Below are 18,581 nucleotides of genomic sequence, written 5' to 3' on the forward strand. Positions count from 1 at the left end.
TTCGCCTCCTACTCTCGAAAGCCTCGCTCCGGAAAAACAACAAACAAATATACTTACAATGCATATCAAGTAAAAAGCTTTTCTCCTTAGGCTTATCTAATTGTGTATTCAATGCTTGACAAGTAAAAACGGAATTTAAATCAGTCCGTTGAACCGACGGCCAAAGTAGCCTATTCTCGATAACATCGCCGGAATTGTGTTCGTATTGATTGTCGACAAGTAGTCCATTTACAAGCCAACGTACTTGAGGTTGTGGGCGGCCTGAGAGGATAAGAGTAAGAGCAGTTGAAATGGCACCAGACGTGTAACGAAAAGGAAAAGAGAAGAAAAACAAATACATATACGTAAGTAAGTTAGTGGTTCAATAGGTTTATCACGGAGCGGTTGCAAATAAATTAGTTTGTGCGGGAAAAGGAAATTTCATTTTGTAGTTGATTATTTTTGTTTCTCTAATCAAACGTAATCCATTTGCCTTCCAATGAGTTGACAGGAAATTGAATTTTGTAATTAAGGTGTTCAACATTCCAAGAAAATATCAATATAATCTTCATAAAAACTATTAACAAAATTTGTCAGAAGTAGTTTCAACAAAAAAAAAAAAACAATATAATTATATTAGGTGCGCAACTAAGTTCCCGCTGTTTGTCAACAGATGCCGCCAGCAGTGTGTGTTAGTCGATTCTAACATAACCTAAAAGTCATAAATCAAGCTTAGACATATGGTAAACAAACTGCTTCGACACATTAGTGATTTTGTTTTGGTGTCATATACTTTTGGTTCTGTGAAAATGTCTGATTTTGTGCCGAACAATCGTCATTTGCGGGAAGTGTTGATTTTCCTCTTTCATTCGAAAAAGACGGTGACTGAAGCGCTACAAAAAGTTTATGGAGATGCTGCTTTAAGTGAAACAACGTGCCGAGATTGGTTCCGTCGCTTCAAAGACGATGATTTTAATGTTGACGACCGTCCGCGTGAAGGAAGGCGAAAAACCTTCAAAGACGCTGAATTGGAGGCATTGCTCAATGAGGATCCGCGTCAAACGCAAGAAGAGCTTGTGCAGTACTAGGAGTTACCCGCCAATCCATTTCCAAGCGATTGCATGCTTTGGGAAAGATTCAGAAACATGGGACTTGGGTTCCTTATGAGTTAAAACCAAAGGATGTTGAACGTCGTTCTTTCGCCCATAAACAACTGCTCCAGCGGCAAAAAAGAGAGGGTTTTCTTCATCGCATCGTGACGGGTGTTGAAAAATGGATTCATTACAGCAATCCAAAGAAAAGAAAGTCATGGGGTCTGCCCGGTCATGCTTCTACGTCGTCGCCTCGGCCGAATATTCACGCTGTGAAGGTTATGCTATGTATTTGGTGGGACCAAGTTGGTGTTATTTATTATGAACTGTTAAAACCAAGCGAAACCATCACTGGGGATCAGTATCGGCTTCAAGTGATGAGATTGAGCCGAGCACTGCGCGAGAAGCGGCCGCAATACGCGGAGAGGCATGAAAAAGTGATTCTGCAGCATGAGAAAGCTCGGCCTCTCGTTGCAAAATCCGTTAAAACCTACCTGGAAACACTGAATTGGGAAATTCTACCCCACCCGCTATATTCTCCAGACATTGCGCCGTCCGATTATCACCTGTTCCAATCGATGGCACATGGTCTAGCTGACCAGCAGTTCCATTCATATGGAGACATGAAAAAATGGCTTGATCCGTGGATAACTTCAAAAGATGAACAGTTTTACCGCGACGGTATACGATATCTACCAGAAAGACGGCGAAAAGTCGTAGCCAACAATGGGTAATGCTTTCAATGATTCACTTGTAACCATGTTTTCACAATAAAGTTGCATTTTCATAAAAAAAAACAGCGATAACCTAGTTGCGCACCTAATAATAATGGCAAAAGGGAGATGAACTTGCTCAATGAAAATTTGGTTACATTACCTCCTACAACACGGCACGTGATTACAATGTCATCACCTTCCTGCTTGGGTCCAAGCAACGAGCCGTTCAGCTGTCGTCCCCAACGATCCAATATGATGGGCTGCTCAGGAAGAACTGTAACGGTAAGTTAGATTTGCGAATTCGCTAAATTAGTTCTCTAAATAATTTTAAAAACATTGTTTTACAAATAATTGAAATTATTTTTTTCATTATTTTTTTAATTCCCTGTTTCAATTATGCCTGAAACTTACTTATGACGGTGAGGTTAAAACGGAAGCTTTGAGTTTGACTGGTACGGAAGTCTATGCGGCAGCGGTAGACACCTTGATCATGACGTTTGATATCCTGCAAATAAAAATAAAAAAATATTTTATTACCTCGCACAAAGTTTATCATTTATTTTTTATACATGAAAAGGGTGTTCTTGTAACTGTTTATAATAAATATTACAAGTTTTTAATAAGTGATCTTTTGAAAATGAAAAATCTCAATTAAGGTTCTCGAAATAGCAGCATTTTGAGCATAAAGAGATTTTGAAAGACCAACATAGAAGAACTCTGACCTACGCAGAGCCTTAGCCGAAATATTAAAGAAAACCCTCTCGAGAAGCACCGGGCAATCAACAGCATCACGGATTAAGTCCAAAGTGAAAGATAAAGATAGGATTATTTTCCTGCTTTGCAATGATTTTAAGTTGATCAATAAGCATGGCGCTTTATATGAAGGGATAGGATCCAAAAAGCGTAAATTACGCAACGCGAAAAGTAAGAATACTTTTTGGATTCGTTCAGATCTAGCTGCATGGCACGTATAATTCGGAGACCAAATGAATGATGCACACTCCAGTTTGGAACGCACAAACGCCGTATACAAAAGCTTCAGCGTGTAAAAGTTGGAAAAATCGGAGCTTTGACGCCTAACACAAGCAAGCATGGCGTAAGATTTCGCAATAATTAAATTTGTATGACTAGCAAAAGTAAGCTTCGAATCAAATATTACACCCAAGTCTTCAATTCCACTTACATGTGACAGGGGTGTTTTCGAAATGTGATAAGGGGAGTCAATAACAGTGGCACGCTTGGAAAAGGTAATTTGGAAGCACTTATTTATGTTAATTGATAGACGATTATTGGTTCATCAGTTGTTGAAATTATATAAAACAATTTGCATCAATTCAGAGTCAAGGGAACGTGTAATCGTCGAATAAATCTTAACGTCGTCTGCATAAAGCAGGAATCTTGCTGACAAGAAGCACGCAGGAATCTTGCAAAAGAAGCAGACAAAGAATACTACTTTGTGGAACCCCAGAGCAAGCAACGAAAGGAAGAGACCTAACATTGTTGATGACGACCAAACAATGGCGATTTTGCAAGTAAGATGAGATCCAACTTAAGAAGGCTTTGTGGAAATCAATGGAGGCTAATTTTTTTATTAGTATTATATGGGAAACCCGTTCAAAGGCCTTAGAGAAGTCGGTATAAACGGTGTCAACCTGGTGCCCCGATTGGAAGGCAACTAAATACTGAAAATACAACTAAAATTTGACACTGTTGACCGGCCCGGAAAGAAGCCATGCTGCTACGGACGCACCCCATTTACTTGACGGCAAAAAGCAATTTGTCCTGATTGATGCATTCAAAAAGCTTTGCAGTGGCGGAAAGCTTTGAAATGGGCTTGTAGTTACTAATATCCCTTTTATTACCACTCTTGAAAATAGGTGAAATGCAAGTCAATTTCCAGGCATCAATAAAAGTACACAAAGTTAGTGATTTGTTAAAGATTAACAATAGTGGGTATAGTGAAGAATCACACTGCTTGAACAACACCGCAGACAGACAATCAACATCAGTGTTTGAAGAAGATTTAAGTCGAGTAATGCCTCTAAAGACATCTTCAGTGGACAATACTAACTTGCCAAACTCTGGAGGTGGTTGTATATCGAAGAAAACATTTTCCTCACTGTCGGAGACTGATGCAAAATTGGACTTCAAAAATTCAGCGAAGAGACTACCGTCATCGGCTGGAGTATTAGCAGCTTTGTCACCGAAAAAAAGAGTGGACGAAATATTGAAAACAGATTTCTTCGAAGTTACAAAGTTAGTTTTATTGGTCCATAGTGCACTGCGACTGGTCTGATGTAGTCAAATGCGCTTGACCGCGTGCCTATAATTGAAGGCATCTAATGAGTTTGAGTGCTTGCCTGAGCTTTGTGTTGTTTCATATAACTAATTCATGCAGAATCACACCACGTGTGACAACAAGAATTGCAAAGAATTTAACATTCGTTGTGGATGTGCTCCGATGTTTCATCGTCCAGCTCGCATAAGCAACACACGTTTGATTCAACTAATCTTAGTTTCCTGAAAGGATAACTACGACTACAATGCCCCGCATAGCATCAAGTGACTATTCAAAAGGTCTCTCTATCGAGATTTAAGACCCTATAAGACGCTCCTCTGGACGGGAGGATAAATTGTTTTGTCTGCATCTATGCTGAACTTTCCATCCAGTGTCGTATAAATTCCATGTTCACCCAGTCATTGACAAATTCCTTTATGTGGGCTTTGGTTAATCCGCAGAAGGATTCCGTTTCTGTAAATTTTGATGTAGTGCCTAATTTCGCTGGGCAGCCTTCACATTGCCATCAAGAGCTCCATGTGCAGGTACTTAGGCCAACAAGATGGTGTTCCTTGCTCCCAGAGAATTGAGGGCAATAAGGCATTCCTCATCGGGGATTATTTTGTGCGCTGAATAATATTCTGGGGGCCAAAGGTGCCTATCGCGTCCTGATTTTGAGAGAAGCGGGCGGGCGATAACAAAAAAAGGGTTTTTCGGTGTTTTACCCAGAACTTTTCTGAAAAACCTGATCTACTAGGAACTTCCAGTCTTGCGTGACATACGTGACTTACATACACTGACTACGATCGAACTAGAAATTTTTAAATTACTTTACGCTATGTTTATAAAGATTACTACTTGGTCCGATGACCGTTTTTCAAAATTCAAAATAGGGACAAAAACTAAAAAATTGTTTGTTAGCTCCTGATAATCACCGCTCTTTGGGTGGTGATCTTAAAAAAACTTAGTGCTCTTAAATAACTTAAAAACCCTGCAGACCAGTGTAATTGAGAGCAGGATGCGCGAATACCGGAACTGAGCCTGGTAAGTTAATTAAATACTTAGAAAAATGATCATAACTGCTTGAAATTATCCACGTATGTAAGTAGAGGCTAAATTCCATCACGAAGTAGAACAAGCTTGCGCCTCTATAATAACGGTGCTGTTCAAAATAATAAACCACCTGATGGACTGGCGCACTGTAGTTCTGCGCTTTACTCAATGCGTCCGGAGTCAATTATAAGGTAGCTCTGAGACCTACTGCTGGTGTAAACTTAACTCCTAAGTAGCAACTTAATCTTTTTTTACAAAAGCCGAAGAGGACGTGAGTAGTACTTCTTAACAAACTGAGAAGAATTGAGCTTCCGTTGCTGGTTGGATTGATCACGTGACCAACAAATGGCTACCAAAGGGATCAGAGACTTTTGGCTGGTAATTGCATTAGAAATTGATCAGCAGCGTTCTCTATCCTCACTTTCTCATATTTATCAAAGAATCAGGAGGATGAAGAGTCAGGAGCCAGGCGAATGGAGGTAATTTAAGGATAATAGATTTCAAGGTTTCGTGACCCGAAGCAAAATTGGGAGATTAATTTTGGCAGATACGTGATAGAAATTTGACAGAAAGGCGACTGAAATAAAAATAAAATGCGTGAAGTGAGATTAGCTAAATACAGCCAGTCATCCAGTCAGTCTGTCCATTCTTCAGATGGTGAGAAAATAGCATAGGCAGTAGGTGCGTGGATTTTTTCGTACTTTACCAGTCCAATTTCAGTTTTTGTGGACCTCTATTGTAAGCAAACCACTTTCATACTCCCTGTCACGTCAGCAAATCAGCTGATTCCCTCAAAATAACTGAGAGCCGATTAAAGATCTGATATTGCTCACATCTTCTGTATTCTCTCAACAGTGCAGGTAACTGCTTAGTGTAACTTCTCTCTCCACTTTTAATTCCTAACCATACTCGATTCTCGTTTTAGATCTTAAATGCAATGCGCTTTCATGTGTGATAGCTGAGGTTTTCATTAATGGTACTCTTGTCTTGTCAAATCATCCGTCTAGTCAACGCACTTTTGCGATACGTCTGCTGTAATTCGAGTATGTTAATATCACTACGATTTAACAATTTTGAAGAAAGTAGGAGGACAACGTACCCGTGTTTATATTTTGAATTCAAGGGCAAATAACAAATAAAGAATATAAAGCCTTGACCAAAAGTATTGGGCACGCCACTATAATACAAGTAATTTAAAATGTGGCTACCAAAGTGACCGCTGCTTTTCGCATAAGTGTCACTAGTGTGTTAAACCTTTGCTTACAACAATAAATTGTTTTATGGGAAAAGTCATGGCAGCTTGGTGCGTAAAGTCTAAAAAGTTCCATTTTTGAAGGTATACTTAAAATATTTTGGCATTTTAAATTTGGTAGTCAATGTATGAATAATTTTTAGTGCAAAATTATCAAGCGGATATAAATAATATTTATATCGAAATGCCTAAAAAAGTGAACTTCGTTACGACAAAAGTGTGGTAATCCAAGTTTTAATTGAGGAAGGGAAGTCACAGGTTGAGAATGCCAATTTGGTGGAGTGTTCGTGGTTCGTAGTCGAACACGCTATTAAGTGATTAGCAGAGACAAAATGCCCCCCATAATAAAACAAAAAGTGAAGGAAAACGCATCACCAGTGTACGGGAAGACCGAAAACTTAACGTCAGTTTCTCCGGGATCGTAAAAAATCGTATTCTGCCATTGCAGCTGCACTGTCGAAAGAAATTGGAAAATCCGTTAGTGCTCGAATAGCTGCAAGAACGCTTCTGGAAGCAGGTTTAAAAAGATACAAACCCCAAAAGATGCCGTAGCTTTCAGAAAAAAAATCGGGGAAAGCGTTTAGAATGGGCTCTCCGATACCAACATTTCCCATAGGAAGATTGGTCGAATGTTCCGTGGTCTGATGAATCGAACTTCGAGGGGCGGCTTAGTTCACATTGTTTTAAAATATCTGCAACCATAGCTTCTTATCCTAGTCCAATTTCGAGGAAATAACACATATGGTGAAAACGATTTTGTTTTTCCTTTCCTACAGGTATTTGGAACACCTGTGCGTGACGTTCGTGCGGCGACGGGTTGTCGAGAAACACCATTCAGTTTGCGAGATACCCATTGTTAAGCATGGGGAGGCAGCATTATGATCTGGGGCTGTATGACTGCTGCGGACACGAAATATTCTCACAGGAGGCGATTAAGTATCTCGGAGTCATGCTCGACACGAAGCTAAACATCAAACATCATCTGGCAGCAGTTAATTGTAAAGCAGCGGCTGTCAATGGCGCACTAGCGAGAATTCTGTCTAACATAGGTGGCCCGCAAGAAGAGACTCATGTCGACTGTGACAAACTCTATCGTATTATATGCGGCGCCGATATGGGCTGAGGCTAAACATAGCCATATGCGCGAGGTAGTTCGCACCCACAGACGCAGCGCACTACGTACAGCATGCGCTTATATTTAGAACGGTATCAGACGACGCAATATGCGTTATTGCCATAAAGATACGAGTGGATATTCATGCGATAGAGCTGTATCGCCTCTATGGAGTAAAAGGAGTGAAACCGACGATAGCAGAAAAGGCGGTAGGAAGAACGCAATCGATGGTCGAATGTCAAAGAAGATGGGATGAGTAAACCAAAGGCTGGTGGACTTACAAACTCATGCCGAATCTTGAAGGGCGGATGAATAGGAATCATGGCGATATTGACTACTACCTAACTCAGATACTCACCGGACACGGCTGCTTTTTTGAATATCTACACCGTTTCCAGCTGATCGACAGCCCTTCTTGCCCGAGTTGCTCGAATACAGTCGAGAGCGCAGAACATGTGGCCTTTCACTGCAGACGTTTCAGTGAAGAATGTCAATGCTGGCAAAGGCATTCGAACACCCGCCATCACGCGCACGATTTGTCCAGGATATGTGCTTGACCAAAAACGTTCGCGGCTACAGTCGTGACGAGGCTCAACCGCATTAACTGGGAAAGGAACGCCCAGAAACGACAGCAGCAGTTGCTACTGCAGCAACAACGTTGGCAGCAGCAGTAGAAGCAGAAAGATCGACTAAGTATTCAATACTATTAAAATATTAAATTAATTAGGTACCAAGGCCAGCTAGATTATTTCTTATGCAATGTACTGTATCCATCTAAGTCATAATTCGATAGTTCTTAGGAGAAAACGAAGGGGGAAAAAATACAAAACAACTTTATAAATATAAAGCCTATTCGTTGATTACAAAGTTTTTGGTATTTTTGCTAGCAAAGCCAAACGCTAGAGCCAAACACTCACAACAGTACCGAACTGAAGACAAGACAATAGTTTGTGAGTAACGGACTATTGCATTTTCTCCAATGTTTCAATCCCCCCACAACCGCTTTCGAAGCCAATGGGAGGAGTGAATACTATCTATGACGTAAAATCTCCATACGCCCACAGGAGCGGAACCTGGACGCAGGAACCTGTTGTGTCAATAGACATAAACGCGGCTCCACCTTGAAGAAATGCTAGCGCGGTTCAGGGTAGAAATCAGCCGAGGGGGAGGAATGTTATAGTGTTAGTAGGAGCATGCCCCACATACCCTTGGTGTGACGGCACCTTTGATAATGTTTCAGACATTTTGATTTACACCTCCTGACTAAAAAAAAAAAAACAAAAAAAAAAAATTACTGCTGGTGCTGTCGGCGAAAAGTGCATTTGTGAAGGTTGCATGGACTTTTGCCTTCGTCTACGCGAGTTTTCGGCGATACTAATTTAGATAGAGTTTAACTCCAGCAAGACAATGCTTCTTGTCCAAGCTCAGCGATTGCGATGCGTTGATTTAGAGATAACAACATTATTTTGCTAGATTGGCCAGCACAGTCTCCAGATCTAAAACGCTATAGAGCAGATGGACTATGTTATTTGAAAACGTAAGATAAAGGAGCTCAGCCTATCATCGCAAACAGCCATGAAAAATGCTTTAATTCACGAGTGGAGCGTCATAAGTACAGCCAAATGTGCAAGACTTGTACGCATCATGCCCCAGAGGATTGCTGCTATTATCAAAGCAAAGCGTGGACCTACTAAATATTAATTTTTGTATCCCTAATTCCTTTTATTTGTGCTGATTTATTGATAAAATATCATTAGTTCACTTTTTAAAACGCAACATTCACTAATTAATGGGGTGCCTTATATTTTTGGCCAATGCTGTATGTATGCAATTGTTTACTGCACGTGGCCATACAAAATAAGACTTCTTCAGCACGTCTTCCTTCCAATTTACCAACTTGTTGGTAAACATGTGACAACCTCTTGAGAAGGTTAAAAAGAGCATTTCGTAGTAGAAACTCAGTCAAGCAAACACAAAACAAAGTTACTCGTACGCATGGCAGGAAGGCAGGCAAGTTCTGATAAGCAAGCACGTAAGTTAGTAAGTAATAGATTACTGCTTCAACTTGTTTAATTCATTCACTTAAATACACTCAATATTATTTATGCACGTAATTAATCTTTTATTGTGGGAAAGCAATTAAATGCCACAAATTTGAGAGCGGAGCAAGAGTATGAGGGCAAGAAAATCAGACTAGTTGAGACCTACTATTGATGGTCTGGGAGGTTAGATAGGTGAGCACGTGCAACGCATGCCGCAATTAAGTTAACTAATGACCGTCACAATTGTTATTATTATCTCATAAGTTAGTAAGAGATGTCAGGATTGCATGTGAATGTGAACAGCAAAAACAAAATATTTACAACAGTCATTTATAGATAAGTACACGCGCATAGACGTTAGCATTTCGAAGGACAATAGCACGCATAGTCCGAATGCGAAAGAACAAGACAATTTGTTTGTGTGCTTAAGTTTTACGGCAAGGAATTGCTAGCGGAATTCTCTTTCCACCCATAAGTAATCATTCCAATAATGTCCGCCACAAACACGCGCCTCCGACACGAACTAAGTTCTTTAACTTGTTTCACATTTTTGGCGTTTTGGCATTTTGTTTGTTTTTCCGTCGAAAGAGTTCCTTTGTAGCTTATCGATTCACTCATCGAATTCTCCACCCTCTTGCACGTTCCGCCCAATAAATCTGGTCGTCCAGCTGCCACAAGCCACCTAAATCCGCCTAGCCGGCAAACGTCAGCAGCGTGCCAAACTAAAAATTCGTTCGACCGTTGTACGCTTCGTTGCCGGTGAGTGCCAGAGATTGCGTGGCATGATGGGGAAGTGATTGGGAAACATGCAAGCCAAGCGGCACCAAATTCCTCATTTGAAGCACATAGGGGCGATAGCGCTAAAGAAATAAAGTGGTGTGCGCCCCAAAGGAGGCAACAAAAAGTGCCTTGCAAAAATGAAATACAGTTGAATCCGGCTAACCGTAACTCGTTTGGGTGAAATTGGTTGAAATTTCGTGCCATTATTTTTCTAACCTTTATCACATATAAAAATAATTTGTTAGATTACAAGTGAGTTAAGACCAAGGATGATATATTACCAGGTCTATGGTGAAAATCAAAATTTTGCGAAAAACTTCGGCTACCACGTCATCGGGTACTCGCCAGCAAGCTTGGGGATTTTGCACTACCGCTAAACTGCACGATCACTAACTTTTTTAAAATAAGAGTTTCAATATCACTAAGGCCTCAGTTTTTCAGTACTTTAAATATCCGCTAATTGCATTAAAGGGGTAGGGGTAGTTAGAGGCCCGAAAAAATGATGATTTTCAATAAATTTTGTTTGCTAGTCAATTGCTTTATTTTACAAAAAAAAAACAAAAAAAAACATAATATTAATACATCATATTTCGACTTGACTTTAGCAAAATTTCAAAAAAAAAAATTAATAATTCTGAAAGTTATCGTTGTTTGTGTGAAGACCGTTTCTCTAGAAGTCCCTTGCGGTGATCATCACAAGTCCTTGGAGATTCATCGAAAATCAATCGGACAAGAGAAATTAGTTTTTTTCCAAAATTAACAATATGGCGGCCTCAGAAAATATTTTTCAGATTTTCGGCAAAGAGCGAGCATTAATTGTTGAAAAAAAACCGAAATTAAAAAAAAATCCTTCAATCAGGCAAGAGCTTTTTATGTTTTTCAAAAACAGTATAAATTTTACGGAAATCTACCAAGCGGTTTTTAAGTTACAGTGATAACCAGTTCAAAATACAAAGTTTTGAGAAAGTTTTGCTATCGATTTATGTAGAGTTATACGCATTATTTAATTACATACACTGTGTCATCTATTCCTGGGCCATATAAGAGTTCTTCAGCCGTCATAGCAGCTTCCAAAATATCGATTTGCTGTGTTTACGGTAGCTCGCCGTAGCCGAATGGGTTGGTGCGTGACTACCATTCGGAATTCACCGAGAGAACATCGATTCGAATCTCGGTGAAACACCAAAATTAAGAAAAACATTTTTATAATAGCGGTCGCCCCTCGGCAGGCAAAGGCAAACCTCCGAGTGTATTTCTGCCATGAAAAAGCTTCTCATAAAAATATCTGCCGTTCGGAATCGGCTTGAAACTGTAGGTCCCTCCATTTGAGGAACAACATCAAGACGCTCAGCATAAATAGGAGAAGGAACTTGACCAAACACCCAAAAAGGGTGTACGCGCCAATTATACAGGGTCCGCCATATAACTTTACGGAATTAAAAATGCTATAAAAAAGAAACTACTCAATACTTTTCCAAACTGTTTTTTTTTATTTTGAAGTGCAATCCTTTCGGTTAATGATGGAACACAACTTCATTCATATGGCTGCCTCGGCTAGCCATGCACCATTCCATACGATCGGTCCAATTTTTCAACACATTTTCGATTGTATGGGGCTGTATTTCAGCTATGACATCGCGTATGTTGGTCTTCAGTCCATCAATTGTTGCTTGTTTGTTGGCATAACACTGGTTTTTGACGGCACCCCAAAGATAATAATCCAACGGCGTCAAATCGCAGCTCCGAGGCGGCCAAACGATATCAGAATTTCGGCTGATAATGCGATCTTCGAAGACAGTGCGCAAGAGATTGATCATAGCATTCGCTGTGTGACAAGTAGGACCATCTTGTTGGAACCAAATGCCACCAATATCCTCCTCTTCAATTTCTCGGAACAAAAATTCGTTCAACATGGCCCGGTAACGCGCTCCGCACATACGCTTCATTCGGTGCTTTTCTTCTTCCCATTGCCGTACGTAATTTTCGTACACATTCTGCAACATTACCATGATTTTCCAAGTAACGTTGCAATATTTCTCAGCGTTCTTTGAGCTTATACACAACCATTTTCGTTCAGCGGAAGAATAAAACTAATTTTCTGTCAAATCAGATGACAGCTAAGTGTTACCATTCTTCAAATAATACCTAGTTCAAATCCGTAACGATAGACGGAGGCCCTGTATATATATGTTGCCTACGTAGCATTCTACTTTCTCGAGTGTTATTGTTAGCGCGCTTATCTGTCACTTCCATACGTGCAGCATCCATTTTTTCAGCATACTAACGCTCCGGAGCGCCAGAGCGCCCTTTGTCAATTTTGGAATAACTCGAAAGGTATTTGTCGGATTCACTTCAAATTTTCACACAACATTTTTAGAGCAATATACTTTAAGAAGATGTAAAAAAAATCAATTTCTTGAAAACTCTGACTACCCCTAAGTCCTTAATTATTTAGTGCACTACGCCCAACCCTGCTCGGCAGCACTGCTACTGTTTTTGTATGTCCCCGACACAATATCAGTTGTTTCGTAAACAAACTGCTGTCATAACCCCGGTGACGTCAGCCTTTATTTAAAATTCGCTGAGAGCCGGTTGATTGCCTGCTCTTGGCCACACCTTCTGAATACTTTTCACCAAGAGATAACACCATATTTCCAGGCCAACATGTATAGGGAGCGTGGAACCGCTCGAAGTATTAGTTTGGGGAGAAAAGAAATTCATTATTTTTGCGTAAAATTCAAAAGGTAGCTTTACACTGCCTTTCCTATCAAAATCTTGGTCCCTATTGGCGAAAAAATCTTGGTACCAATTTCTTATCACTCAGCAAGTTTTGCAATGTGAGAAAAAGGTGGAAACCGCTTGGTGCCACGTCCGGACCAAAAAAATTAAAACTTCCAAACCAAGCTCCTGGAGTGAGTCAATATAGACGTATGTGACCTTACGTTGATCTATCGGAACACAACACCTCTTCTGTTGTTCAATCCTGGACGTTTCTCAAACAAATCAATTTCGTCAATCCCTAACTTCAAACGCTCCAGTTGATGACACAGTTGAGATATGAATTCAGTGTTTGGCTATACGAACGCAACTCATTAAATGATTCATTTCGAGTCCCACCAAATATATCCCAAAACCTTCCGAATGGCCAGTCCTGGTTTTTTTTTTTTTGAGCTCTTTTATCCCACTTTGACCACGATCGTTTTCGCATAATATTGTCCTATGTGACCCATTTCTCATCCCCAGCCACCATCAGTGAAATGGGTCGATTTCATTCGGTTTGGCCAAGGCTTTGCAGATGGAAATTCGATCCATCATATTTTTTTGGTGTTAACTGGCATGGCGCAAATGGTTTAAAACTGTTTTATAGTCGATTTTAGGCTCCTGCGCGACTACTAGCCCGCCATTGAGCTTCAATTATTTTTGTAACTTTATCGACATTTTCGACGACTGGCCTGCCTGTGCGACCATCTTTAACATTCAAGGGTTACGGGTAGTCAGAATTTTCAAAAAATTGGATTTTTTTTTGCATTTTCTTAAAGTATAATATCTTAAAAATAGAATAGTGTGCGAATAAGTTTTTTTCAACAATTAATGCTCGGTCTTTGCCGAAAATCTGAAAAATATTTCCTGAGGCCGCCATATTGTTAATTTTGGAAAAAAAGGTTCGATCAGGCACAAGATTATCTATTAATAAAACTAATTTCTCTTTTCCGATTAATTTTAGATGAATCTTCAAGGACTTGTGATGATCATTATTAATTTGGCAATTGATTAGCAAAAAAAGATTATTGAAAATCATTATTTTTTCAGGCCTCTGACTACCCAGAAACCCTTAAGTCGTCTGCATATAATAGGTACCTGACAAATGAATGAAAGCATCTAATAATATGATTTATAGATGAGACGAATAATAGGGGGCTCAGAACACTACCTGAGGTACCTTCGAAGTAGCATTGACAGGGGCAGAAGATTCACCCTGTCACAGTGTGAAAGGCCTTGGAGAAATCAGGGTAAACGCAATCAACTTGAAATTCACACGAAAAAGATTCAATGCAATATTCACTGAAAACAGGTTGGAAACAGTGGAACTACCTATAACGAAACGCTGCTAGTTGGAGGAAATTAGACATTTCAAAGCAAAATATAATTTCTCTTTAAGGGCTTAGGCCACTCTAGGATTTTCAAAATATCGAATTTTTTTTTTTTTGCTTAAAAGATGCTTTAAACTCTTTAGAATATAAAACAAAAAGTCCTATGCGTGAAAAAAATGTTTATCTCTAATATTTCGCACTTTTGCGCGAGCGCCTCTGACGTCTCTGAACCGACTATTCAAATTTAAAGCGTGTTTATCTCAAAACGTGATTTTTCAAAACGGCAAGCAGCATAACACAAACAATTTTTAATATTTTCACTTGTAATTGTACAAGGATCTTTAGAACATTATTCCGCACTGAAATACGTACGGATTTTTTTATTAATTAATTAGAAAAATTTTTATAAACAATTAACGGTTCCATTTTAGACGAAAAATTCTACTTTTGACTTCAAACATCTGCAAAATACACAAATTTCAATATTTCTAAAATCCCGTACGTATTTCTACAGCTATACTCACGTCGATTGAGAAGAATGTTTTTAATTTGGTTTAGGTGGACATTTACGTCAGTTGTACTGCTTGCCGTGAAGTGCCTTTTTCGCAGGGCGCGTTCAGAGATTCACTCCAAAGGCGCCATTTTGTAATATTTTTCAATAAAAATATTTGTAATTACATTTAAATACATGCTTAATAATATACTTAAAAAGTTTTTTCCTGGCACCTTTCTTTCAATGTAAAAAAAATCCTTAAAAAACTGCTTTTTTACAGTAGCTAGAGTGGCGTAACCCCTTAATTGAATTCTTTAATCTTTCAAATAATTTCGAAGTATTGGACAGGTTTGAAGTTGGTCTATAGTTACGCACATCATTATTATTGCCACTTTTGAAGATTGGAGTAACTTTTGCTACTTTCCAATCATCAATGAAAATTCCGAGTGCAAGTGAAAGATGTCTTAAGGAGAAGTACCGAATGATATTGGTGTAACTGAAATCCCTTTTACAACATTTAAACTGCAATTAAATAAACGCAAAAATGCATAAATCTCTATTAAGCAGAGTTGACTGTACCTTTCAAGGCATTGCGCCACACATATCCACATCCGCTTTGTCATAGTCACGGCGGCATTGCGCCAAATTCTTGTATGTGTGCATTTATGTAATAAATATGTATGTAGTTATTTTGTTGTATATGTGTGTACTCTACTGCTCACTCACTTTCCCGTCACTCGTTACTAATATAGTTTTCGCGTGCGTTAAACAATTTAACAAGTTTATTTCCAAAAATGTATTTGGTTGTTTCTATTTGTTTATTCTGATAGACGTATGTACATACATATACGTGATATACTTGTATATGTATTAACGAATTAGCGAAACTCCCTGAAGAAAGCGTGTCTAGTGAAAATCTTGAAGCCACATCCTAACCGCAGCCACATACAATAGCGGCACTTAGGAAGGAATGCAAAAAAAAAACATTTTGCCCGTGGTTTTGGTATTGTTTCGGAATATTTTGGCAGGCACTTACACCAGGAAAAATATTTTAATGAAGTACAAGTACAGTTATTTTAATGGCAGTAATGGTTTTGTTAAGTTGAAATTAAGGCATTTAAGTACTTTGTACCAAATGTTAAATAATGCAATAAAAAATTTCAACCTCAATCAAAGTTTATCATTGATAAATACTAGATAAGTTTGTTGTTGTTGTGATGTGGAATCAGCGGTTTAAGAAGTACAAAAATATTGATGACTTTTCCGAGCGTTGCTTGAAGCGAGTGACGACAAAAAAGCAGGATAAAGTAATAGTCCAACTTTTTAAGCGGATCCCTTCTTTGTGACTACGCCAAGCACGACCAGTTCCTGCTAAAAAGGGAATAGATGTGAGTAGCAACTCCATCGAACGTCGACTGAAGGAGGCGAGCATACCGTCCAACATCATCAAAGCCACTGCTCCCAGAAAACCCATTGAGAAACAACAAAACAAGAAAATGGCGTCACAGTATTGGACTGGCCTTCCCAGTCCACAGACGCCAACCCAATTGAAAATGTGTGAAGAACTATGAAAACGTATCATGCCGGAAGGCCAACTCGTGCTTCAACTTCGCAAAATCTAGTCCTCTCGACTAGTCGACGAGCTACGCAGAAAAGCTGGTTCAAAGCATGAAGAAGACAACGATAAAGACTACACGGCTTATTGAGTAATTGCGACTCGTAGTTTTTTGCATACTTTCATGTAAAAAAAGTTCAAATATATATCTTTTATACTTTTATACTTCCTTTTTTCTGGCACAGACGGTAAATGCTTTTTCATAAATATTTTAGTGCTAAATTCGGACCGGACTGAATTTTAGATAAGTTAACGCAATACTTGGCAGTTCGACGCAAACGATCATCATTTGGCTTCAATTTTTGCCCGAACTGTATTTTATAGGCACATAAGCGAAGACCCATACGTAAAATTTTCCACGTAGTCGAAGAACAATGGCCAGCAATTTGAGATCGACGACAACTCGACGTTTCGGCGTCTTCTGCAACACTTCTCTTTATGAACTTTGCGAACGGATTTATTATTATTATTTTGTTTTTTTTTTTTTCAAAGTCAATTTCCACACTGTTCTGGCGTTAAACCATTCGTTGATGACTTACTAAACTTCACTGAACAGAAATGTCAATGCAGCTTGCCATTCTCAGCTGTCAAATTATAGTTATCGATATCGATAGTTCTCCTTTTTTTCTGTTGAATACAACCGTGATGTGAACAAAATTATAGTACCCTGGGCGTGTTTCTTAGGTTTCTGGTGCCTGAATAAGAAGTTTACATATCCCATGATAACACTTGCTTCGAATTTAATTTAACCTACTGTCATTTTTAGTCCTTGCATACAGGTCTAACACTTTTAGGCTCGAATGGGTAACAGCGATATTTTATGTAGACTCTTTATTAAATCTTGCATGACTAGCAGAGCTACCAGGTTACATTAGAGAGAAATAAACTTTGATTTCCATTTCGGGAAAGACTTCTCTTTTTCAACTCAGCGGTGGAATGTAGAGGCATTTGGAAACATTTTTTCCGCAATTATGGCAATGCTAATTGATTTCATTTAAAAAGATGTTTTTTTTTTTTAAATCTCTTCCACTTCCACAATTCGATCTTCCCGTCACACAATATGTAAAACTCCTTATTTTGTTCTTTTCGGGTTTTTCCCGTTCTCAAAAATTTATTTCCTGCTTTATAAATGCTTACATAACAATAAAATTATTATAAAAGCTACAATTTACGTAGCGCTAGCTTCGCAGGCTTTCCCAACTGATGGAAAGGGTCCTGAAACCATTAGAACCAAGTCATCAGCATATGCTACCACGCTCACTCCTCCCCTGTTTAGGCGAGTTACAACTTCATCCATAGCTACTAGCCAAAGGAGAGGCGAGAGGATGCTGCACTGCGGTGTACCTCTATGCACGAACCTAGTGATTCTAGCCCACCCCGCCACAGCATTTATTTCCCTACTTCCAAGCAGGGACGAGATCCAGAGGTAGATAAGACTTTCTACCCACAGCCTGTTTAGAGCAGTGACAATTGACTCTGATGCCTTTTTTATACTCTTTCAGAATTACTCGGTAATCTTGGAAGTTCCTTATTTGATAACATTTGTTGAAGACTCTCCTAACCTTCTCTTTCAAGTCAGTCAGCGTCTTACTCCACCAAGGAGGAACGTCTTTCTTGCTAAATGAAACTGGACAGTCCACTTTAAAGGCAGTCTGATAGGATCCCTCCAAGTGTCTAACTTGCAAGTCCATTTGTTCCCTAGTGGTAGTCAAAAACTTACTCTTGTTCAGCTTCTTGCAGAAAACCCTGTGGAAAAGAGAACAATCAGTTCTCTTAGGATTCCTGCGAGGTATCAAGGTTTGCCGAACGAAATCGATTTCGAAGAGGATCAGCCTATAGTCCGAAAAAGAGTTCTTCCGTGAGACCATCCAATTTTCAACCTTAACAGGCCCCTAATTAAGATAATGTTAAAATCTCTTTATTATAGCACATAAAGCAAGTGTCCGCTCCTATCCAAAGCAATGTGTCAGTCTTAGCAACTGTAATATCTTTCATTTGGTTTCACCACCAAGGCCGTGAAAAATTCTGAGTCCATTAGTTTTGGTTTGCCTTTCTAGCTCATATTCCTGACAACTTC

General features: G+C 39.2%; 1 protein-coding gene across 1 annotated transcript in view; it reads right to left on the reverse strand.

Annotated features, from left to right (window-relative positions):
- LOC129249172 (neural cell adhesion molecule 1) overlaps nt 1–18,581 on the reverse strand; it is a 203,246-nt gene that overhangs the window by 82,434 nt on the left and 102,231 nt on the right. The window contains exons 4-6 of the mRNA XM_054888838.1: nt 2,198–2,291; nt 1,947–2,060; nt 58–261 (exon numbers count right to left, since the gene is read on the reverse strand). Coding sequence (XP_054744813.1) covers nt 58–261; nt 1,947–2,060; nt 2,198–2,291 — 412 coding nt within the window. The remainder of the gene's footprint in view (nt 1–57; nt 262–1,946; nt 2,061–2,197; nt 2,292–18,581) is intronic.

Source organism: Anastrepha obliqua, chromosome 5 (genome assembly GCF_027943255.1).
Source record: "Anastrepha obliqua isolate idAnaObli1 chromosome 5, idAnaObli1_1.0, whole genome shotgun sequence".
NCBI classification, from domain to species: Eukaryota; Metazoa; Arthropoda; class Insecta; order Diptera; family Tephritidae; genus Anastrepha; species Anastrepha obliqua.